Source organism: Perognathus longimembris, chromosome 11 (genome assembly GCF_023159225.1).
Source record: "Perognathus longimembris pacificus isolate PPM17 chromosome 11, ASM2315922v1, whole genome shotgun sequence".
NCBI lineage: Eukaryota > Metazoa > Chordata > Mammalia > Rodentia > Heteromyidae > Perognathus > Perognathus longimembris.
The window spans coordinates 38,462,643-38,488,342 of record NC_063171.1 but is presented as its reverse complement, the minus strand read 5'-3'; the positions used below and the strand labels follow the sequence as shown (position 1 = coordinate 38,488,342).

Here is a 25,700-nt window from a genome sequence, read left to right as displayed (position 1 = left end):
TGGGAAAGTGAAGCCTTCTAAGCCTAGGCTATAAAGAACTTTCACATACATGGTGTGTTTCACATCTCATTTCTTGTATTCACGTGCTCCCTGCTCCAGTGCCCTCTCTACTTCTTCAGATTCAAAACTACTTAAAAAAAATCAGCTTCTTGGGTATAATTACCATTCGCTGTAGTGAATCCATTGTAAGTATAGAAGTATAATGATGGTTGACAAAGGGACACACTAATAATGTAAATGCAATCACAGTCACGATCAAAAACATTTCTATTATTGCAACATGGTGTGTGTGTGTGTGTGTGCGTGTGCGTGTGTGTGTGTTTACCCTTTCCTAGCCCCCCAAACTTCCCAGAACTGTGCAACCATTGATCTGCTTTCTGTTATTATTGATTTGATTTGCCTTTTCTACAGTTTCCCATAAATGGAAAGATAAGACATTTTTTTCCTTCCTTCCTTCCTTCCTTCCTTCCTTCCTTCCTTCCTTCCTTCCTTCCTTCCTTCCTTCTTTCCTTCCTTCCTTCCTCCCTCCCTTCCTTCCTTCTTTCTTTCCTTCCTTCTTTCCTTCCTTCTTCCTTCCTCCTTTCCTCCCTCCCTCCTTCCCTCTATTCCTTCCTTCCTTCTTTCCTTCATCCTTCCTTTCTTTCTCTCTTTGTGTGTGTGTGTGTGTGTTTGTGCGCGCACCCATGCGCATTGGTACTAGGGATTATACTCAGAGCTTTGTATTCTTGCTTGGCTTTTTCACTCAAGGTTAGTGATTTACCACTTGAGTCACACCTTCACTTCCAGTTTTGTTTTCTTTTTTTTTTTTTCCTGGTTAATTGGAAATAAGAATCTCACAGATTTTTCTGCCCAGGCTGACTTCAAATCTTGATCCTCATATCTCAGCCTCCTTACAAGAGTTTCCTGAATAACCACCCAATAGAGAATCTGCCTTCATTCAGGAGCTCCAAGCCAAATGTTGTGATACCCTGGGGGCCTTAGTCCTTGGACCACCTCTATGTTTCAGTATCAATTTTTTTCTTATCACTGAAGCGCTTTGATTTCCACACATGTGCAACGGTTTACTAGATTATATCTCTAAGACCAGACTTCTCTCTAAACATTTCATGAGCATCTCTGCATGGAGGTTTCATACATATCAAACTTGACATGTCCAAACTGTTTTACTCGCTCAAACCCATTCCTGTGGAAGACTTAGCACAGGTTAGTAAATTTGCTATGCTGAGGAAAGGATGGAAATTGATGTGTGTGCTGAAATGAGCACTAAGACCATGCTTTGGAAATAGTACATATGTGGGTTGAAGACCACAGCCATAGAGAAAATATCACAACAAAGTGAGTCATATTAAGGTTTTGGTTTCCTGGTGTATGCAAAAATTATAAATATATTATATTCTAATGTATTAAGTATCCTAACACTATGTTTTTAAAAATTCACACATCTTAATAAAAAGAATATTATATTGCTAAAAAGAAAAAAATTTGATTAAAAAGAAAGCACTTGACTACTGGGAAAATGAAGCCCAAACTCAATGCTGTGTTGTTACAAGCATTGAATGTGCAAAATACACAGCATCTATGAGGCACAGTAAAACAAAATGTAATAGAGAAAGGTCTGTTTGTATGAGATGTTTGGAGAGTAAGTCTAGACATGGAGGGCTGGGGATATGGCCTAGTGGCCAGAGTGCTTGCCTCGTATACATGAGGCCATGGGTTCAATTCCCCAGCACCACATATACAGAAAATGGCCAGAAGTGGCACTGTGGCTCAAGTGGCAGAGTGCTAGCCTTGAGTAAAAAGAAGCCAGGGACAGTGCTCAGGCCCTGAGTCCAAGCCCCAGGACTGGCCAAAAAAAAAAAAAAAAAGGCTAGACATGGCAGTGGATGCCTGTAATCTCAGGCCCTTGAGAGGCAGAGACTGAGAGGACTGAAGTTTAAGGCCAACCCAAGCAAAAAATTAACAAGTTGGTCAGGGTGGCAAGTGTCTGTAATTCCAACCACCTAGAAGGTATAGGTAGAAAGATTTAGGTCCAGGCAAGCCTGAGCAAAATCCCCCCCCAAAACATGACCCTACCCCTAAAAATAACTAAAGCAGAAAATAGCTGGGACATAGTTCAAGTGGTAGAGTGGCAAGGCCCTATGTTCAAATTCAAATACCTCAAGACAGCAATAATAACAAACAAACAAAAAATAAGATTAGAGAGTAAGTAGGGGCCAGGTTATGTGCATCCTTGTAACTCAAAGTAACAATTTTGTGCTTAACTTATGTACAACAGAAAACTCTCTAAAGGATTTAAGCAAGTTTGCATGTAACCTGATTAAAATGACATAGTAAAGCCACTGAGAGGGACTGGAAGTTGACCAGGTAGTGAAGTTGAAGACTGCCTTTCCAACGGAAAACACTGACTAACTGTCGTTGCTGAATTACTTGTCTTTTACAGCCCACCTTCATGAGGTCTTTGACAGAGCTGTGTTTTAATGTAGAGATGATGAACTTTAAATGGCACTTTTTGTAGAATAGCTTGAATGAAGGCTATTCAAGAGCAATATCTTGGAGTGAAGCCTCTGTTCCTGGCCCTGGTCCTTGTGCTTTTAGATACACACACACACACACACACACACACACACACACACACACACGCACACATAAACACACAAACACACACACGGTTTTATAAATTCAATGTTAATTTATGCATCATTAACAACTTATCCAGTCAGTTTTGCCAAAGATGGACAGATTATTACTTTGTTCACTTAAAACAAGTAAACTGGTTGAAGTTCTTTTGGTTGGAGGCAATTTTGTGAGATATACTAAACAACATAAATCTAGCTAGAGTATAACTATCCATTTAGTATCAATTTAGCCCAGAATCTAAAATTACCAATTGTTACAATTAAATTCCAATTCTCTCAGTACCAATTTGACTTACCTGAGGTTTACAGTCTTCACAGTCTGTATTGGTAAAGGGAAAAATGATACTTTGATTGGCATGAAGCACAACGATATCTCTCCTCAACCACTCTGCCTCTCTCTTGACCTTTCCCCAGAAAAAATATTTTTTAACTGGATACTTTAAAATGCACTTATGAGATTCCTGTTTTGAATCCCAACTTTGTTGCCAGGGATGGTAAACAAATATATTTTATTGGAAAAGCCAGAAGATAAAATATCTTTTTTCCCCCAAATGTTAATACAAGGTCTATGTGCTAGCTATGTGATAGCTTTCCATTGCTGTCACAAAACACCTGAGAAAATCAATTTAAAGGAGCAAAGATCCCCATGGTTTACTGTTTCAGGGTTTCAGTGCATGGTCACTTAGTTCTGTTTCTGAGTATCATGGTGAGGAGCATGTGGAAGAGTAAAGCTGCTTACTTCATGGCAACCAAGAAGCAAGAGAAGAGAGAGGAAGAGGACAAAATATACCCTTCAAGGACATGCTCCTAATTACCTACTTTCTCCAGTGAGGCCCCACTCCTAAAGTTTCCACTATTTCCCAAGTGTCCATTGAGGTATGAACCAACAAATTAATCCATTTGTGGGGTCAGATGCCTCATGATCCAGTCACCCCTCAAAAGCTCCCCTGATGAACAGTACTGCACTGGAGGCCAAACCCTCAAACATGTGAATTTGGGGGAGACATTTAAGATTAAAACTATGACAGTCTATGACTACAGGACACTGCTCTGCTACTGAAAGTGTTCCTCTTTCTCCAAGAACTAGCACTGTAGTATTATGATCACTTGAAGCCTGAAAAGAGTTCAAGAGGAGTGCTTCCCCCTCAAATTAAATTTTTTAAAAAAGCAGTCTCTCTGCCTTCTCTTTCAGATATTATTTTGTGGTTTTATTTCTTTAATGTTGTTCTGCACACCAATCTTGCTCTAGTCACAGTGGGTATCTATGGACGGTAGTAGGTTGGAAAGAGACAGGGACAGGCCAGAATCTGCCGTTCAACTCTTGTGATGATGATGATAAGCTTGCATGGTCCTGGGATCAAGGCACAGCACATCATTAAGACTCTGAAGTGGTGGCTAATGTCTGAGGTCCAACATGGCCAGTAGGATAATCAGAGACCAGGAGAACAGCAGGGGACATACAGGGCCATTGGGGGCCAAGTCAAGCAGCATAAAAAAATTCAGGGTACTACTCTGTAAAGAGAAGAGGAAAATGAAGTAAGAATGAGGACCAACTTGGAATGAATTATTTCATTCAAACTAAACTGGTTAAGGAAGTAGGTTGGGGCCCAGAATAGGAGAAAAAGAAACTGATTTAAGTCAGGTCAGAATCTGGGGCAATACCCCAGGGACATATGCAACTAGCTTTCACGTGAGTTACAACCAGTACAGTTATTTCCCGGTAGCCATGGAAAATTGGTGCCAGGATTCCCAGGGAAATCAAAATCTACAGGTACCCCATCCCTTATGTAAATCTGTGTCATAAAAATTTGCATTTGGCCAAGTACATCCTCCTGTGTATTTTTAAATCATCTCCAGATTACTTATAATAGCTACTGAAATGCAAATGCTGTGTAAATACTGGCTTATACTGTACAGTTAAAGGAATAATCAGAGGAAGAGAGGTCTGTGTATGCTCAGTTCAGATGTAAGTTTTCTTCTACTACACATTTTCGGCCTGTGGCTGGTTAGAAGCCTTGAATACAGAACCCGTGGACAAGTCTTCAGAGCAAACATGGCAGGTGTCTAAGATTTCACACCATCAAACAAAGCAGCAGTGAGATTGGAACCCTGGCATCTTTTTCACTCAGTCTAACCATTTCTGGGCATTAACTATTTCCCCACATTTCTTGGTTAAAGAGCAGTTCTTTTTCTTTCTTTTTGGCAGTGCTGAGGTTGGAACTCAAGGCTTCATGCTCGATAGACAGGTGCTCTATCACTTGGGCAACACCTCCGGTCCTTTGTTTGCTTTATTTATTTTTCAGGTAGACTTCTGTTTGTGTCCATAGCCATCCTCACACTGTGATTCTTCTACCTACAGACTTCTACATAACTGATATCACTGGCACATGCTACCATACTTTGCTTGTTGATTAAAATGAGGAATCACTAACTTATTTTTGTTTTCTCAGATTGGCCTTGATCTTGTGATCCTCCTGAACTTCTGCCTCCTGAGATTACAAGTATGAATCACCACAACTAGGGTTCTTAGCTAGTTCTGGAATAAGTTATTTAACGAGGGAGATTTGCACAGCCAGCTCTCAACCCTAGCTCTGTAACTGGGCTTCAACTCTGTGGCTCATGAATCCATCTTTCTTTCAAGAACTTAGACTTCCTGGCCCAAAGTGGGACAGGGACTTTTCCTTCACTCTTCTGAAGAAGGCTGTGGTTCTGGGCTGATATCCTGTTCTCTCAGATAAGGTTCTCTTACACAGTCTTGTGGGATCCCTTGCCATAATTACACACACACTGAAAATAAAGTCTTGGTTGTGACAAGTAGAACAAGGTGGAACTATCTTCCACGGTTCAAACATAGGGCATGGAGGTTGGGTGGTCTAAGAGAACTAGCCCTGGGGTGTGAGTAAAGACGGATTGTTTTAGTTCTTCATTATGATTTAAAGGCATTTTTGGTTCTGTTTGTTCATTTATCTGTCTGTGGTAAGGGGAGCCACAGAAAGAGAGGGACAAGGAGTGAACAAATACAGCAGTGGTACTCACTAGAGACTATGTAGAAGGCAATTTTGATTATTTTGGAAACCTGTTTTCTCTCTTCATGTTTAATATAAAGATTCTCTCTTGTTCTATTCAATGACTGTGTTCTTGTTGTAATATCACTGTACCCCTCCCACATACCCACCTCCCATGAAAACGACCCCATTCTTGGGGTCCCAAGGATGTTCCAGTCCTCTCCTTGGAAGAACACATGGACAAGTTGTGTCTACAAGCAGCACTGTGGTCCTGGTAGAGTTGCTCTATTCCCTGAGCCCAGCCCTGCCACTTTTCTCCCTCCCCCATCCTCATGCCATCTTTGTCAACGCCACCTCTAGAACTCACCTGAGCAGATCACAGCCACGTCTTCCTTGTGGGTGCAGTCGTGGTACCCCCAGAATCTGTGTCGGCACTGCTCCAGAGACTGCTCCTCCCCTGAGCAACGCACATCATCTAGCCAGATGCGGCCCACCCCAGGGCCATAGCTTTTCCGGGCTTTGTTGGATGAAGAGAGGGACCTTCCACACCCAATTTGCTTGCAAACCATTTGGTCCTCTTTCTCTCCCCAGCCGTCATCACAGACTGAGCCCCACACATGCCTGTGTAGCACCTCCAATCTTCCAGAGCAGTGGCTGTCTCCTCCTACTAGTCTCAGTTCAAAGGCACCTACAGGGTAGAAAAGGAAGTTGGAGGTTGGAGAGAAGAAAGAAGTGGAGGAAATAAGGTTATCTACATCTCACCCAAACCTCATAAGCACATTTGAAGCATTCCATGTATTTCCCTGTACTGGGGCTTGAACTCAGGGCCTCAAAATCTTGTTTGGCTTTTTCACTCAAGGCAGTCATCTTACCACTTGAGCCACACCTCCACTCTGGATTTCTGTGGGATAGTTGGAGATAAAAGTCCCACAGACTTTCCTACCCCAGCTGGCTTTGAATCACAATCCCCAGATCTCAGCCTCCTGAGTAGCTAGGATTATAGACATGAGCCACCAGCGCCGGGACTTCCGCATGCATTTCTGTGACTGTAGATTGTTCTATGGGCCTGCTCAGACTTCCTCTTTAAGCCAGAATCTTCTTACTTCCCCCCTCTAACTTTATAAATCTAACATTTGTAAATGACTTTCTAGTTGTCTTTTAAGTAAAGAACTCAACAGATATATGGAGTAGCATGCCCAGCCTCTATAATATAGCATTCAATAGAATAACAGTTTATATTAATATAGTGTTTTAAGAGCATTTTCCTATACCAAGACAATTATTACTATTATCACCATTGACAATCCACACAATTCACTACAATATGAGGCATGCATGGGTTTTGTTGTGTTGTTAGGATGGGAGTCCATTTAGCCACCTCTGTGGATGAATCTAGTTTCTGGGTGTGAAGGCATTGCCTTCCATTACCTTCGCATTCCACCCATGTATCCTCATCATGAGTGCAGTTGTTCTTTTCCCAAAGCCCCAAATGGCAATCCTGAAGGGCTGCTTCTTGTCCTGAGCATGATATCTGGCTCATCCAGATGGGTCCTTGGCCCTGAGAAGCCTTGTTGCACTGTTTGTGAGTCAGCAGGGCCCTCCCACATCCCAGCTGCCGGCACACCACCTTCGCAGCCCGGAGGTTCCAGCCTGTATTGCACACCGTGCTCCACTGTCCCTGGTGCTGTACCTCCACACGCCCCTCACAGTGTGTAGGGCCACCGACCAGCCGCACGCTCTCTGGATCTGGAGAGAAGAAAAGGAGAAATATCTGTTTCTTGTCTACATGTGGTCTTTTCAGAAAAGAGGCCTCCATGTACCTGTAGCTCCATTTTTGGTGTTTAGTACCATGCTAACTAAGAGAGCTAAGCACTGCCTGATGGATGGTTTCTGTGACAATGACTGAGTGACTCAAATGAAGTGAATGTGATTTCTCAGTCCCAAGCTAAATCATGGTTATTTCTGTAACACTTTAATTTTCCAAACGGTTTTCCCATTCTACTTCTCAAGAGGCAGTTAGAGGCAACATTGGTTTAAATATAGATTAATACAAAAGATTAAAAAAAAATCTTGATTCAACATTGGCATGAACCTAGTAGTCCAGATGAATGCTTTTAACCTCCACCTTTCTAGGAATCAGGAATGACACTTCAGCAAAGAGGAAAAGATGACAGTTTCTCTGGTGGGGAGACAAAGAAGTAGGAGATATAGATTAGCCTTTCAGTCAAATTATGGTCTAAAGGAGGAAAAAGGATGCAAAGGAGAGATTCTTAATATGTAAAGAATAAATACATATAAGAAAGTAAAGGGGTACATGTCTATGTATGTATCCATCAATCTCTCTGTCAATCATCTATGTTGTGTTGAGTTCCCATCAGCAGCTGCCTTCCCAACTAGATGACAGACTTCTTGAGAATCAGAACCATTATAGAAGTACACATCATGCCTTGTAAGCTCCCATCTTCCCCATAACTCCACACATGGTATACAGGATATCACCCAACAAGTTCCATGGCTGTTGGATCTGTGTGTTTGTGTCTTTGTAAATAAGGGGGAAAAAGAGATTGGCCTATAGCCTGAATCTAAGAGAAAAGCATTAACTCAGCTAAGTAGTGGATATTGTCTCCAGAGATCATGGCTGAGAATGTGGGAGATGTGGACGTCCATGGCAGAGATAAAAATGAACAAGAGTGGCCACATGGGGTATGGACAGCAAGGTGATGGTCCTTGTATCTGCCATACTTACTCTCACAAGATGCTCCAGCTGCTTCTTCACGTGAGCAATCAAAAACATCTTCCAGCTTACACTGAGCCAGTGTGTCTTCCATTCCCCTACAATCCACAGTCTGGATAAGGATATTTGGCATATTTTCTGTCGATGAGCTATATAGAAGACCACTGGGACTGCTCTTAGCTTGTCCACAGCCCAGTTCCCGACACACCACAGCCACTTCCTCCATCCTCCAGCCATCGTCACACACGGTGCCCCACTGGCCCTTCCATTCCACCTCCACCCGCCCTTCACAGCGGTGGGGACCTCCCACCAGCCGCACTCCAGATGGAAATTCTGCAAAGAAATGAGATATTAGCTGGGGGTCTGACAGGAGTGCAGAGGATGCTTAGGGACAAATAGTCAGGCTGGAAGCCTTTCTACCCTTAACAGAAGGTGTGGGGATTTGAGGAACTAAAAAAAGGGGAGTTCAGAAGAATAAGAAAGAAGAGGAGCTTCAGGACTTCATATCTGATTCCTGATTCTATTATGCTCCCAATTGTATCCTACCAAGAAACGCTACTTCAAGATACTAATTCATGACTGCCTATCTTTTCAGGTTAAATATGGAAGCAAAGAGGCTAGCTGAAATTTTAAAACAGTGTTTAGACTTTCTAGTTGTCAGAATCAGGAGCTACTCAGAGGATCACATCCATGCCACTATTTCAAAGATGAGAAAAATGGGCCTCAGTGAGATGGATGGCCCTGTGGTCACACTGTTCAGATTGGGTCCAATAGGCCAGGACAAAAGTGTAGGGATGAGGGCTGGGAATATGGCCTAGTGGTAGCGTGCTTGCCTCACATACATGAAGCCCTGGGTTCGGTTCTTCAGCACCACATATATAGAAAACGGCAAGAAGTGGCGCTGTGGCTCAAGTGGCAGAGTGCTAGCCTTGAGCAAAAAGAAGCCAGGGACAGTGCTCAGGCCCTGAGTCCAAGGCCCAGGACTGGCAACAAAAAAAAAAAGAAATAGGGATGAGATGTGGTATTCTTCCTTTTCATGACATTCTCTGTCCATGTTAGCCACATTGAGGCTATATATAGATTGAGCTGAGCAATCTCTCTCATTTTCTTTCTCTATCTCCCTCCCCCTCTTTCTCTTGCTCCTCCTTTTTCTCCTCTAATTCATGCTCTTCCTCCTCCTTCTTTCTTCTTCTTCTTCTTGCCCCCTTTCCTACCCATCTGTCTAACTCTGAAAAATAACAAAGAACACTCAGCAAGGGAAGAGCTTTATAGTTTCAGAGCCCCAGTGGTTTGCTCAGAGGATAAGCCCTAGAAGTCTCCAGATAAGCCAGGCACTGGTGGCTCACACCTGTAATCTTAGTTATTAAGGAGGCTGAGATTTGAGGATTGAGGTTCCAAGCCAGCTGAGCAGAAAAGTCTGTAAGACTCTTATCTCAAATTAATCACAGAAAAAATGCAGAAGTGGTTCTGTGACTCAAGTCATAGAGGGCTAGCCTTGAGTGTAAAGGAACTCAGGGACAGTTCCCCAGTCCAGAGTTTGAGCTCCAGGACCATCCAAAACAAAACAAAACAAAAAAACCCAGATAAGTTCTGAAGAACCAGTGACTTCACTCTCTTTCATGACTAGAACTCTAGGTTTGGAAAAGACCAACAGAAATTCTCTCCCTTCCACCAACATATAGAGTTAGAGCAGGAAAGGCTGTGTAGAGAAACCCAAGAAGAACCCATCAGATGACAAGTGTCTGTTGATCATATATTGCATTTTACATATTATTTGTGAGCTCAGAAACCCATGATGAATGAGATAGATAAGTTATATAGGATTTGTATCCTTGAAAAGTTTATATTTGGTGGCTTGAGACAATCCTACCAAGTTGACTACAACCTCAAAGCAACAGAGCAAAGGGGATGAATCTTTCATATCTCCATGCAGTGGCAGAGTTAGCTGGGAGAGGTCAGGCTTTTCCTGGTATACCAGAAAGCACCATATTTTGACTATTGGTCTGTGACCTAGTAGAATATGAACAGCCTTATAGAAGCTACATGATTGTCTGCTGCATGGCATAACTCATGAGGGCCAGATTTTCTACTGCCTTCCCTGTCTCAACTTTGCACAAATTCCCCAGAATCAGCTTGGAATCAACCCTAGAGTAGTGGTTGAGTGAGGAAATCATGATCCAGCTGATTTTAGACTGCACTGTGAAGTTTAGTTTGAATTATTGGTTTCTGTTTCCTTTTCTTCCTTAACATTTGCAGGGGGGATACTATGAGGAATGGAAACTAGAGATAGAAATGAAAATTTAATCATAAAAATAGCTAAGAAAAGTTTCCATTGTTGCACATTTGAGTTTAAAGGTTATAAATCTGCGGTATAAATATAAATCAAGAGAGTCATGTAGAAATAATTCTGGGTCATTGGACCTAAGATTAGAGTCTGGATCAACCTTATTGTCTACTCCCAGAAATAACTGCTATCAGGATCATACCTGCTTTATTTTATTTCATTTTTCATTGAAAATTTCTTACTTTTTAATGCATTTTCCTTCCTTCCTTCCTTCCTTCCTTCCTTCCTTCCTTCCTTCCTTCCTTCCTTCCTTCCTTTCCTTTCCTTTCTTTCTTTTTTTTTGTCACTCCTTGGGCACTGTCCCTCATCCTCTCTGTGCTCAAGACTAGTGTTCTATCACTTTATTCACAATGCCACTTCTGGCTTTTTCTGTGTATGTGGTACTGAGGAATTGACCCCAGGGCTTTATGCATGCTAGGCAAGCACTCTACCACTAAGCTACATTCCTAGCCACATGAATTTTCATTTTTAATGGGGAAGAAAAACTCAAGCAGTTTCCAAGGGAAAAAAGAAGAAAGCAAAAAGAAGGAAGGAGATAGAGAGGAAGGATGGGCCAATACAATCATTACATTCAATGTACATGTGTAAAAATGGAGCTACATAACCTGTGGGTATGAATGGTTTGGAGAAAGATGGGGGAGGATGATGCAAGGAGTGACATTGATCAAGGTACATTGTACTCATAATCTGACTTGTTGAATTGAAACCTCTTTGTACAACTACTTAAGATAATGAAACAAAATATAAAGCAAGGAATCAGCAGGAATGAACACTCACTGGCTTAAGGGAATTTTCTTTTTTTTTTTTTGAGGTTTGTTTTTTTATTATAGTGTCTTGACAAGTCCAAGATTTGATAAATAAGCCACAATTCTGTCATAAAGGAAAAACTAGACCTATAACAGCCTTACTCAAATAAAATCTAGAATATAATTCAGATTACTTTTGAAAAATACATCTTCTATTTATTATGGTCCAAATAATGCCAAAATTCAAAAATTTTTCTCAAAGCAGCTTGGGTCAATTTCATGGTACTAGGCCAGTAATCACAGATCTTACAGAGAGTTCACACTGCTGTTGCTGTCCTGCATTAATGAAGAATTTAGGTGATTTCTAAAGACACTTCTTTAGTGCCTCTACACCTTTATTTTTTTTTCTCAAATTTTTATTATCAAACTGATGTACAGAGAGGTTACAGTATCATACGTTGGGCATTGGATACATTTCTTGTACTGTTTGTTGCCTTGTCCCTCATGCCCTCCTCCCTCCCCCCCTTTCCCTCCCCCCCCCAGGTGTTCAGTTCACTTACACCAAACAGTTTTGCAAGTATTGCTTTTGTAGTTATTTCTCTTTTTTTACCCTGTGTCTCTCAAATTTGGTATTCCTTAAGGGAATTTTCTTAAGGAGTTAAGAAAAGTTATAGGGCTGGGGATATAGCCTAGTGGCAAGAGTGCCTGCCTCGTATACACGAGGCCCTAGGTTCGATTCCCCAGCACCACATATACGGAAAACGGCCAGAAGCGGCGCTGTGGCTCAAGTGGCGGAGTGCTAGCCTTGAGCAGGAAGAAGCCAGGGACGGTGCTCAGGCCCTGAGTCCAAGGCCCAGGACTGGCCAAAAAAAAAAAAAAAAAAAAGAAGAAGAAAAGCTATAAAAGGCAGAAGGTTGGGTAGAGGGGTTCATCAGAGCAGTTGTATTCTGACTCTGAGGAACAAGAGCAATATCTTGGGGGCAGTAGAGATACTATAATGAGATGGGAGACAGTCATCTCCCTGTCCCACAGGAAGTGACATCCATAGAGGCTAAGAAAAACACACACACACACACACACACACACACACACACACACACACCAGGAAGTCAGAGTATCAGAATGAGAGCTCAGAGGCAGCACTAAAATTGCATCCACAGGGCATAGGATCCTCCATAGTGCTGGTAGCATTTATACCTACTCTTGTCTGGTAAAATCTCCACTAAAAAGAAAGAGCAGTGTATAAAATAAAGGATACATAATGTAAAGGGAGCTGATCATCTACAACGAGCCTACTTACATTTTGATTGTTAGAGCCTTCATCTTTTATAAACTCATTCCCTGGGTGCAACCCCATTTCCTCCTCAGGTACACAACCAATGTCCTCACAGACTGCTGGGGAGCAGTCTGTAGAAGCTGAGCCCAGCCTGACACTGTGGGACAAGCAGTGTGCCACACAGAAGCAGATGAAATTTTGAATTCAAAGTTGTCAGGTAGCCCTTGAGTTGATGGAATCCGGTAGGGCCAAAGGAAGTTTATTTACTTAAGAAGGCCACAAGGGGGGCTGGGAATATGGCAAGAGTGCTTGCCTCATATACATGAAGCCCTGGGCTCGATTCCCCAGCACCACATATATAGGAAACGGCCAGAAGTGGCACTATGGCTCAAGTGGCAGAGTGCTAGCCTTGAGCAAAAAGAAGCCAGGGACAGTGCTCAGGCCCTGAGTCCGAGCCCCAGGACTGGCAAAAAAAAAAAAAAAAAAAAAAAAGGAAGGCCACAAGGGTCCTCAATTAAAGCTATATCATATTTTGCATGTTGGTTGAACTTTTTGGACCACAGAAGTCTCTTGGCAGAATAAACACTCTAAACCCATCTTTATTCTGGAGATGGAAATCTAGTTACACAAGACTTATGAGACGGGTAGAAAACCAGAAGGGAAGGTTTGGGGGGCTTGTTTTGAACCACAGTTTCTCTTTGTCACCCAGGAAACAACATATTTTTTCTGCCTTCTAAATGTCCTTTTGGGGATGACAACCATAAATAAATGCATAAATAAATAAATCTCACCTAAGAATCCAGGTCTGATGCCAATAGCTGGGGAGAAAAAAAGAAAAGAAAAGAAATGAGATCACCAAGTAAGGCTTTGTTTAAAGAATACAACTCTCTGGAAGTCCTCACCAATTTTGAGGAGATAAGTGCAGAACCTCCAAGTTCAATTTTATGGTGACTTCTCCTGGGATGGTCAAGCTCAAAAGACACTCAACACGGCCGATCCTTCTACATACAATGGTGGCTCAACCCCAGGCACGGATAGATTGATTTTTCCATTTCGTGAGTTCGATTGAGTTGCTTGGGTGGTTAGGTAAGGGGGGGAAGGTGGCTTCTTGTCTCCACAGGAAAGAGTTCTGGGAAGAAGCACTGGTGGAAGGGAAGGCAATGGTACCATGTGGGGAGGGGAGAGCAGACAGTGGAAAGCAAGTGCAGGACTGCCGGCCTCCACAGCTCCCAGCCCCGCTTTGGAACATTGAGGTTTTCCCAATAGGATCTATGTATGGATCTTCATTCCCTTGACAAGGCCACAACAGGGCATGAATTAGGGCTATGTACTGGCTGAACCTCTTGGCTTATGGAAGCCCCTTGACAGAACAAATACCCTACACCCATCTAGGTTCTGGAGATGGGTTACATAAGACTTAGAAGATCAGGTTGAAAACCAGAATGGAGGTTTGGGGGACTTTTTTGAACCATAGCTCCTGGTCTAAGAGCCTGAGCCTCCAGCACATCTGCCCATTATCTCCCTCCTTATGCCATAAGGGATCTGAACCCTACAACCTTAAGTAACCCCTGGGGCCAAGGCATTTTCAACAACTGGTCTACTTATACAACTCCTCTGAAAGAGCAAGTATATATTTTTTCACTGTTGTTGTTTTGTATTTGTTTATTGCTTGAACTGGGGCTTGATCTCAAAACCTGGGCTTTGTCCCTTATCTTTTAGGCTCAAGGATGGTGCTCTATCACGTGAGCCACAACTGCACTTTTTCAGCTTTTCCTTTTGCTGCTTCATTGGAGATAAGAACTTCAGATTTGTCTGTCAGGTTTGGCTTTGAACCATGACCCTCAGTCTCAGGCTCCCTCTAGCTAAGACTGGATAACCTCCTACACAAAACCTGGGTACCTGAGAAGGAAAGAGATGCATCAGCCTTGCCTGCAGGAACAGAAGTGATAGAGGCAGTGGCATTTGGGCTGGAGGATAACTGCAGGTGGCTTAGACAGGAAAGACTTAATGAAGGCAATAGGATTGCAAGAAGGCCATGGGACTGCCTGGGAGACTCAACAGCACACCCAAGAGGTGAAGGGCTAGCTATGGGGATTGGGGTGGGGAGGCAGGACAGAAAGGCATCTAAGATATAGCTAAACTAGTACATAAACAGTAAACCGAAAGTTCTATGTAGGCTTTTGTAATGGCCTGGGGCATCAAGACAATAAAAAATTGATGGGATTGATGAGGGTAGAGGTTTAGCAGATATTAATTGTCTTATGAAAAGGTATGTTCATTAACTTATGAAAAGGTTTTCAAAATTTTTTAAGGAACATAATATTGTCTCCATTTCAGAGGTTACAGAACAAGATTAAGAGAAGTATCATCATCTAAAAAAACGTAAACATGACATCAGCAAACCAAGACAAAATCCAAGTCTCTGTGGCTCCAAAAACTTCATTTTCTAAATTAATCTCTAGACTAACCTGGGTAATTTTTTTAAAGGGGGGGAGAAAATTAGAGAAACATTATGTGAAACATTTCTTAGAGGAAATGAAACAAAATGGCCAATGTAACACAATCAATTCTACTTTCTTGCCTTGCTCTATTGGCTGCTACCCAGAACCCATTCATTTGTCTTCTTATTAATAGTCCATCTAGGTGAAATTATGAAAGGGGGAATTAGATAAATTGTCACAAATCTTCCAGTGTAATAGGAAAAAAAACAGGAAAAATATCTGACAATCAAGTATATTATAAATTTGAATGTGGATTTGTGAGCTTTGTAGGGTTTAGAATGATTGCCAGATGTATAAATAAATAAATAAATAAATAAATAAATAAATAAATAAATAAATGGTGGGGGGAAGGAGTCATTCTTGAAAAATATCTGAATCTGTTTAGGTAAGAAATTCTCCCAATCAAAATTCCAGACAACCCTGAGGCCTAAACCAACCGAAGAAGATACTCACCAAGAACCAAGAAGAGCAGCAGAGCCATGACTCAGGCAGCCAATGAAGATAAGCTAGAATATAAAGCTAGAAGCCAGCCCCAAGCAGCAATGTTCTGTTTGGAGCTACCACTGTACTAAAGGGAAGAAGAAAGGCGGGGTCCTGTGTATGACAGAAGCATTATCAAATGACCAGAAACCAGCAGCCCTGGGAGGCGGAACTCATAGAGCTGAACCTGCTGAATCCAGCATGTTCCAGAGGAAGGAAAAGAGGTGGCTAGGATTGACAGAAAGATGCTGAAAACAAAATCAGAAAAAAAGAAAACGCTGTCAGGACTTCGTCTGCTGAAAGCCTAGCTTCTTCCATCTCTGCTTCGGCTCCTTCAGTACAGAAACAGAGAACCAGTTCCCAGGAGGGAAGACAGATGCCAAATGTGGCCCTCTGTCATTAGAAGATATGACAATGCTCAGCCTCCATGGGTGATTTCTTGGGGGAAGTAGGCCGATTAGGACTGCTTTGCTTTCATAAGAAGCACATAGAGACTACGGGGGTTAGAGGTCACAGAGTCAATGCAGAGATTCTCCTTGGAGCCAGTTAGGCTCCACAGGCTAATATTGACACCAGAGCCATGGTGTCAAGCCCTGCCCATAGGACTGCCTTATCTACTTTCCAATCAGCTTTCCAAGTGTTGAGCAGAGGGACTGATATATAGCTCTGCTCTTCTTCTATACTTGTGCTGGGTGTGGCCATTTTTGGAAAGCTGGTTGACAACCTGTCCTCATGGTGATGCACATCTTTATCAGGGAACTCAGGTGAACCTTAGGTCTAAGATATGATGGACAGAAGTTAAGTATCAAACCCTTACTGTTCTCAGACCCCTCTGCATTGCTGTATTCATAGGTACAGCTGTGCTTCAAGAGCTACTCAACTTTAAATTAGTCAAACATCTGACTGCATATGCTAACACAAAGCCTGCTCGCTCAAGCAGGCTATTTTTTCTTCTGCAATGGAACATCTAAGCTTCTTTGTGATATGCAAGGAAGCTAGTACAAACCTTTGTCTGCTGTAAGCATTCATTTTTATTTTGCTCATAATATATTCTTTTTATTGTTATTATAAAGGTGATGTACAGAAGAGTTATAGTTACTTAAGTCAGGTAATGAGTGTAATGAGTGTAAGGTCCACCCATAATGAGTGTAAGGTCTACCTGGGGAGGGCTCCATGCAGATGCTCTCACCTGTCTAAAGTCTCCACCCAGTCCCCGTGTTACCTAGGTAACTGGCATACCTAGAGGCATCGACCTCCCCTCACCTGGCCACACCTCTCTGTCCCTGCCCTAGAGACTTTAGACAGGCAGGACCATCTGCATGGAGCCCTCCCAGGATGAACCTTACAATGAGTACATTTCTTTTTGAACAGAGTCACCTCTTCCCTCGCTTCCTCCCAGTTTTCCTGTCCCTCCCCCACCCCACAAGTTATATAGCTCATTTCCAACATAATGTCTCATGAGTATCATTGCTGTGTTTGTTCGCCCTTTGTCCCACCATTTCTGTGTGCTCCCTTACACTTTCCCAAACAGAAAACTTGCATACAAGACAAAAAAGCACAGAAATCAAAAGCAATGAAAAGGGAGGAAAAAGAACAAAAAGTAAAATAACAAGAAAAACACCCTCCATTTCTTGGAGTTCCTTTTTTTTTTGGCCAGTCCTGGGCCTTGGACTCAGGGCCTGAGCACTGTCCCTGGCTTCTTCCCGCTCAAGGCTAGCACTCTGCCACCTGAGCCACAGTGCCCCTTCTGGCCGTTTTCCATATATGTGGTGCTGGGGAATTGAACCGAGAGCTTCACGTGTAGGAGGCAAGCACTCTTGCTGCTAGGCCATATTCCCAGCCCTTGGGAGTTCCTTTTGACAAACATTTTATATGATCATGTGCACAGAGCTATTGAGCCTTTGTGATCCTCTCCTAAGAATATTCTCCTTTGGCCTAACCGTGTGCATGTTCAGAGCCCTGTTTAATTTTTCATGTCCAAGTGTAATTTTTTGCTTGAGATTCTTAACTCCAATTAAGCACTGAAAAGCTGGAGATGGAGCTGTGACCCAAGTGGTAAAATGCCAGCCTTGAGTAAAATAGCTGAGAGACAGCACCCAGGCCCTGAGTTCAAGCTCCAGTACCAACCTATGCATGCACGCATGCGTGCACGCACACGCACACACACACACACACACACAACTGCTATAAGAGAGTAATGTATTTGAAACTTGAGGCAAAGAGACTGGGAACCTGAAAGGTTGCAGGTATAAATCCTGGAATCCAAAGGCAAGTCTGGAGTTTTGACATCCACAAGCAGAAGGATAATGTCAAGATAAAACCTAACTTAGCCATTAACTAGTTGTTGTTGCTCTGCTCTGCCTGTGATTTTCTGAACTTCCTTGGATCCATCCCTAAAAAGAGATAGCAGAGCAGATGATAAGGGAGGGCTTTGAAGATAGGCTAACCTCACTCATGTTCTATCTCATTTGCTTACTGACCATCAGCAAAATATTTGGCACTTTCTTTACTTCTCTTTTGCTAGGTTGATCAGTTTTCATTTCTGCCTTTTCTTAAGCACAGATTTAACTAATTTAATCTTGCTTAATCCATGGTCATGTTCCTCTTTCCAACAGGAATCCAAAATGACAGCAAAGCAAAAGACTCACCAGAGAACGCCTCAGAGAAGCACTAAGTAGGGGCAGCTAGCTCCTTTGCCAGTGCTGATTGCTTTTAATTAGCCCCCTCATGGGCCAAAATTATTTCCCTGGATAGTCTTGGTCCTTAACCTAGACCTGTGGAAGACATACTTTTCTGAGATTAAAAAGTCTGGGTTCTAGCCAGATGCCAGTGGCTGGTGCCTGTCACCCTACCTACTCAGGAGACTGGGATATGAGGATCACAATCCAAAGCCAAGCCCAGGCAGAAAAGTCCATGAGACTCTTATCTCCAATAAATCACTCAGAAAAAGCTGGAAGTGATGCTGTGGCTCAAGTGGTAGAGCACTAGCCTTGAGCACAAAAGCTCAGGGACAGCACTCAGGCCCTGAGTTCAAACCCCAGGCTGGGGTGTGGGAGAGCCTAATTCTGACAGTGTCAGAATAAATGGTCAGGTGTAAGCCATGAGAAGAGAGGAAGGCTAGTCTGTCTGAGAGGTGGTGCTGGAAAGGGAAGTTTCCTCGAGGGTTACTGGGATTCACTGCACCTGCTGTCCCTGCGGCAAACGCCTTCAGCAAAGCAATGATGGAGACCAGACCGTGGAACTGGTTTCGGGGCACCAGGGGACCTGCTGCCTGCTATCGGCAACAGATCCAGAGGTTCCCACGAACAGGGCTTTTATTCAACATCAAATTGGGGAATACGTGCAGAGAACAAGGTAGCAGTCAGTCTCTTTGGAGTTACTGACATCTAGGATTGTTGGTGACTTCCTGAAAACAGGAGAAGAAAGTGAGCAGTAAACAAACACAATTTGGCTAGGCTCCTGACCGGCTCCACTGTCTGGGGAAGTAGGGAGCTGAGTAGTTTACACCTAGGGAGGCTCTGTGGCCTTTGGAATGCTAGGGGCAAGAGATCTTTCTCAGGCAGCTGTCATCCTTCTGAGAGTCAGAGAATGGCATTCCATTTCTCCTTATGGATCCTCACTTACAGATTCCCACAGAGGGGCACAATAATAATAGTGAAAGGAGAAAGCTTTGTCAGGAGACTCACTCCTGGGAGCTTCTTACCTAGCTTTGGGAATCATGTATGGTGGAGTTCCTCCAATCCTTCCTCACCAAGGAGATGATGGATTTCTTAATCTATGTGGCCATGCAAACCATCTCTCCTTCACTAGCCCCAATTTTTTCTTGAAAGTGTGTTGGTCCTCTTCTCTGTGCCCACACTATTCCTGCTACATGTGGCCTGCACACAAGTGTGGTGGCCTCTTCTCAGCTCCTCCCTCCTCTTCTATCCATTGGAGCTTGTCTTTCTTGTAAAGAGCTTGGAAATGGAATAGAGCTGTTGGTATGAGGGATGTGAGGTATGGCTAAAAGGATAGAGGAACTGGAAGTGGTAAGGGGAGTAGAAGAAGACAGCTGAGCAAGAAGAGGAGGAGGAGTAAAGAGACAGAGAGGGTAGGGGAGGAGGAGAATAGACTGAGATTGGGATATTCTCTGCCAGTGAATATTTATTTTATTTCAAAATAAAATTTTGATCAAGTATTACTCGTGTGTGGGGTGGGGGTGCCAGTTCTGGGCCTTGAACTCAGGGTTTGGGCACAATCCTTTAGCTTTTTCACTCAAGACTAGTGCTCTACCACTTAAACCACAGCTCCATTTTTGGCTTTCTGGTAGTCAATTGGAGATGAGTCACATGGACTTTTCTACCCAAGCTGGATTCAAACTGTGATCTTTAGATCTCAGCCTCCTGAGCTAGGATTACAGGTGTGAACCATATTATTCATTTAACAACTATCTACTAATTATCCCTTATGTATCAGACACCATCTCCGGCTCTAGGAAGGAGATAATAATTGGGAATAATTTAAAGACAATCTTTTCTTTCAAGATCCAAATACCATATTAAAATGCAGTATATTTTGAATACTTCTCTATAAACATAAAAATTTAATGATAAGTTTTATTCACAGTCCCTATTATATTCTTATGACTACTAATATAGTATCTCTCCTTGATATTTGCTTAATATTAACATTTAACCATTAAAATGTTATTAATTAGTCATAATATTAGTAAACATGATAATGTAACTTTTTTACTCATTGGTTTAATATTTTAATTACTACTAGCAAGAGCTCTTTTTGTTGTTTGTTTTGTTTTTGTGCTGTTACTGAGAGTTGAACTCAGGACCTCTGCTTTCTTGCTCATGACTGACACTCTACTACTTGAGCCACACCTCTAGTCCACTACTAGCATTTTAATGCAAACTTTTATTACTGGAAAAAAATTAGTATGCTGTGAATAGTAGCACAGACCAAACTCCTATGGAGGTACAAGATAAAATCTTTATGCCAGTGTAATAAATCTAGAGCCAGGCCGCTCAGATAGTGGTTCAAAGCCAGACCAGGAAGGAAAGTCCACGAGCCACTTATCTCCAATAAACCACCAGAAAACTGGAGCTGTGGCTCAAAGTGGTAGAGAGAGACCCTTGAGCAAAAGGAGCTCAGGACAGCACCCAAGCCCAACTAACGAGGAAAAGGCTGGAAATGGAAGTGTGGCTTAAATAGCGCATCAGCCTTGAGTGAAAAAGCTAAGTGAGGGCACAAGGCCCCAAGTTCATGCTCCAGTACATGGATGCTGGGTATACACTCCACACACACACACACACACACACACACACACACACACACACATCCCCTTTTATCTAAGGGCACAAATTATATTGAAGATCTCATCTTAACTTGCTTACCTTTGCAATGACTGTTTCTAAATTGAGTTACATTTACGAGGACTGTGGGTCAGGACTTGGGTTTATTTTGGAAGGGGGACAGAGGAGTGGAGTCTGGACACATGTATCTGATTGAACATTTTTTTTCCAGGTTGGATCTAGGGGTGGGGACTCTGCCCATCACTTACTCATAGAAGAAAAGGTTATGAGCCTGATTCACTCTCAGCAAATTCGCTCTCTTTGCTGAGCTTGCAGATGCCTGACCCGAAGTCAGAACATGAGCCAAGGGCAAACACTGTCTTCTCAATTGGGAAACTGAGAATAGCAACACAATTTACATGTTCCCAAAATTAAACAAAGCAACTAAGTGCTAGGGAAATCTCTCAGGGGAAATTTCTATCCGACAAAATGAAACATTTTCTTTTTATTCTATTAGGGCATGACAATCTGAATTGTAGATGTGAGGGAAATTGTTTTTATGGGCTTGAGGTAGTTGGGAACAACAGGGTAGTCTTCTTCATTTATATGGAGAAAATGCTCAGTCTCGTCAGACAGCATGAACTTTGGAGATGATCAAATTCTTCCCTGCCTTAGAGGCTATGACAATAAAGGCTAATTCTATGGTTATTTATTGATCAGCTGCTGTATACTAGGTGCTGCTATGAGTACTACTGGGGATACAGTAACTGATAGCACAGACCAAATCTATTCTCTATTATAGCACACATGTTAGACAGCATGTAGTCAAATCCATTCATTGCATTATTGTTTAAAATAAGTAGCAATTAGAAACAATCAACTGTATATTCATCAATAGTGGAACATAAACTATGATAGCCACACATAATAGAATGGTATTCACCTGAAAAATGAATGGAGAGCTTATTTGCTGACAACCTTTAAGAGCTATCATTTGAAGAAGACAAGGAGTAAATTATGCTACCACTTGTACAAAAAGAAGAAATCGGGTAGCTCAGACCTGTAATCCTTGCTAGTCAGGAGGTTGAGACCTGAGGATCATGGTTCAATGCCAACCCAGGCAGATAAGTGCATGAGATTTATCTCCAGTTAACCAGCACAAGGCCAGAAGTGGAGATATAACTCAAGTGGTAGAGCACTAGCCTTCAGCAAAACAAGTTAAGGTACATCATCCAGGCCTTGAGTTCAGTATGAGCACAAAAAAGGATGAGGTAAAAGAAGAAGGCAAAGGTGGAAAAGAGGAGGAGGAATAAGAAAGAAGAGCAGCAGTAAATGTATATGTGCTGTGTACTTAGCTCATAGTTTATGTATAAAATTCTCTAAAATAGTATCTAGGGGCTGGGGATATAGCCTAGTGGCAAGAGTGCCTGCCTCGGATACACGAGGCCCTAGGTTCGATTGCCCAGCACCACATATACAGAAAACGGCCAGAAGCGGCGCTGTGGCTCAAGTGGCAGAGTGCTAGCCTTGAGCGGGAAGAAGCCAGGGACAGTGCTCAGGCCCTGAGTCCAAGGCCCAGGACTGGCCAAAAAAAAAAAAAAAAAAAAAAATAGTATCTAAGCAATTGATAGGTTGCTTCCAAGAAAGGGAACTAAATAGCAGAAGGTGAAAATATATACCATATTTTGGATTTTGAGCCATGTAAATATATTATCCATGAACAAACATAAAATTCTTTACAATGTCTCACAATTGGAAAAATACACAGACATTTCTTTTTTTTTATTATTTTTTTTTGTCTATTATGGAGATGGAACTCAGGGCCTGGGCATTGTTCCTGAGTTTTTTCACTCAAGGCTAGTGCTCTACCACTTTGAGCCACAGTCTTACTTCTGGTTACCTGGTGATTAGTTGGAAAAGAGTCTCGTGGACTTTCCTGCCTGGCTTCGAACCACAGCCCCCAGATCTCAGCCTCCTGAGTACCTAGGATTACAGGCATGAGCTCCAGGCATGGGGCCCCAGGCACATATTTCTTAAACAATTTTATATCTTCCATAGCCCATAGGATGATGCACATTTACATCCAAAAAGTTTGCCTTTCCTCATAAATTGATGGTTCGTGAGAGTAGATTGTCCTCTGCTAATTTAGGTGGGACTTGAAAGAGAAAACTCAGCAGCCAAGCTATGTAGGTCCAAGGCTCCGGCTGGGTATTACTTTGTCCCTTTTCCGGGTCACATTTATAGGTTCATCTGGTTGTGAGCTATGCAGCACCAAGCAACAGTCCCGTTGAGCATTCAGTGAATGACACAGAATCTTAAGTCACCAGCCACATGACAGTGGCAGAATATAATGGTACACAATGCCCCAGAGGCAACCCATGTGAATGAGAAGAAAGAAACAGCAGTTATTCAGTCAGTCCCTACCTGAGTCTTCACCTGAGTCCATGTCCTCGACAAGCATGGAAGGTTCTGATGACTTCTAACAGGACATATCATTTTGATCAGTTTGTGTCCATCAGGTTATCTTTAGAGAGCTGGACTTTGGGAAGATTTCCTCTGGGAAATAGGTTGTGTGGGTCATGGCCAATGACTTAGGTTAAGTTGGCAGGTTTGGCAGGTTAAGTTTGTTCAGGTTTTCTCCAGCATTTAGTAGGTATCTTCAATTATGCAAAGATGTGATGATTCTGTGGAGATTAGGAAAGTGCCCACCATAATGAGACAGGCACATAAATTGAATAACTAGATCAGGTGAAGGGGAGAAACCTTTCTCAAACGCTTCTTTTGTAGGCTGAGACAGCAAAGCTGGTGGGTATCTCTACGGAAGTTGGGCTGCATCTGGAGTTTGGAGAATCTTTAGGCTAAGAAGGCAGCACATTACTAATAATAGAATTCAGTTAACTTATGCTTCAAGTAGACTGATTGGACAGAAATCTATTTACATACTGCTTTCCTCTTTGGGACCTAAATAATTGTTCTCTCTACTCAATCATCTTCCTCTCCCCTTTACAGAATTAATTTCTTCATGCACAAAGCTGAACCAAGTAACCAATAAAAAACACACGAACTTTAGTTGGGTGCTAGTGGCTCATGCCTATAATCCTAGCTACTTAGTGTTGGGATCCAGCCTTTAGACTTGAGGGGGGGGGGCTTGACGCCCTTCCCCCAAGCCCTAGGGGAATGCGGAAGCAGGCTATGGTTCTCTGGGTCTGGAACCGGAAGAACTGGCTTTGCACCCAGCCCCCAACTCTCTAGCCAGCCCAGGCGCCTCCCAGTCTTGCCCTGGCTCGGTGCTTTCCAGTGACGTTAGCTCAATGGGATCATGTGACAGCTTTCAGCCTATCGGCGTCCTGGCCAATCGCCCTCTCTCGCTATCATCTCCCTTTACCCCCGCCTTAATAAATCAGTTGGCTCTGGAAGCCTTCTCCGAGACTCGCGTACGCCTGACTTTATTTACCGGTAAGGAGGTGGGCACGCTTTCTCGTTAGGCCGCACACGCGTGAGGTCGGCCCTGACCCCTCCGTCCCATCCTGGCTATCTGCCGGCCGGGTGTCCAGGAGAGAGGAGGAGAAAAGGGGGTGGCAAGAAACTTAGCTGAGCCTTGATCCCCACGCCAGGAGAGGCGACCGAGCCTGACAACTTAGGTGGCTGAAATCTGAGAATTTCTATTTGAAGCCAGTCGAAGCAGGAAAGTCTAAGACACTCTTATCTCCAATTAACCAGCAGAAAGCCAGAAGTGGAGCTGTGATTCAAATGCTAGAGCATCACCCTTGAGGGGAAAAAAAAGCTAAGGGACAGTGCCTATACGCTGAATTCAAACTCTAACATAGGCACATAAAAATGTTGACTTAAAGGAAAAAGTCCTCCAGGGCAGTCAGAAATTAATACTACAACATGTCCAAAGGGCAGTCAGAAATTAATACTACAACATGTCCAAATTTGTGGAAAGTAGCTAGAGAGCTAAGAGGAATTTTACATCTTGGAATGCTTATTAACAGAAGAAGCAGTATCTCTAATTCATTATGGAAACGTACATCTTAACCTAGAAAATGATCCAGTAAACTCAAAATAGTAGAGGGAAGGAAGGAAATAATAAAGATAACAACTGAGGAGTAGTCCCAGGCTGAGACTACCTTATCTCTACTCATCCTTGTAAACAAGGTCACCTTCCACATATTCCAGCCTTGTTCATAGTGAGCCAGAAGAAACATGTGCCCTCACTTGCCCAGCTGTATACGATGGTTAGTCCTGATGTAACTCTGTCTCCTCATGCTGTGATTACACAGAGCTCCAGCCAGTTGCTCATAGTTAGACATTTTCAGATGTAAGTCAGATGCCAGTACTAAGGCCTTTACAACTCCAGAAACACACAAAAAATGCATTTATCTTTGTAAGGGATTTTCTTCCCTATCAATCAATTCCAAACAAATTCCTGGCATCTTCTTAAAAGTCTAGAGTTCCTGAGTAATTTCCCAACCTCCCAGCGTTTCCTATACAAATGTCTTTGGCATTTTTTTCCTGCACATTTTATCTAGGACTTACTTCCCCATGTCTGCCCAAACCTTAAAACTACGTTAAATCACAGTTGACATTTTATGTTAGTGTGCTTTTTACAAATCATATTGCAAGGAAAACGTAGAAGAAAATACTATCACTTTTGCTTATAACAAATGTAAACTATAAAATGAATCCTCCTTGG

At 42.6% G+C, this 25,700-nt stretch overlaps 1 protein-coding gene across 1 annotated transcript; it reads right to left on the bottom strand.

The window, feature by feature from the left end:
• Nucleotides 1-3,963: 3,963 nt before the first annotated feature.
• Nucleotides 3,964-15,790, bottom strand: Cd5l (CD5 molecule like). The gene is made up of 6 exons (XM_048357184.1): nt 15,696-15,790; nt 13,533-13,559; nt 8,388-8,708; nt 7,070-7,387; nt 6,009-6,329; nt 3,964-4,148 (listed from the first exon to the last, which is right to left on the bottom strand). The coding sequence occupies exons 1-6, from the start codon at nt 15,721-15,723 to the stop codon at nt 4,144-4,146; spliced, it is 1,020 nt and encodes a 339-aa protein (XP_048213141.1). The 5' UTR covers nt 15,724-15,790; the 3' UTR covers nt 3,964-4,143.
• Between the last annotated feature and the right edge of the window lie 9,910 nt (nt 15,791-25,700).

Coding starts and splice junctions, on each gene's coding strand:
- Cd5l (XM_048357184.1), bottom strand. CDS start 15,723: ATGGCTCTGCTGCTCTTCTTGGTTCTTG. Junction 13,560..15,695: donor GCTGCTCTTCTTGGTTCTTG/GTGAGTATCTTC, acceptor TTTTCTCCCCAG/CTATTGGCATCAGACCTGGA. Junction 7,388..8,387: donor AGCTGGAGCATCTTGTGAGA/GTAAGTATGGCA, acceptor TCTTCTCTCCAG/ATCCAGAGAGCGTGCGGCTG.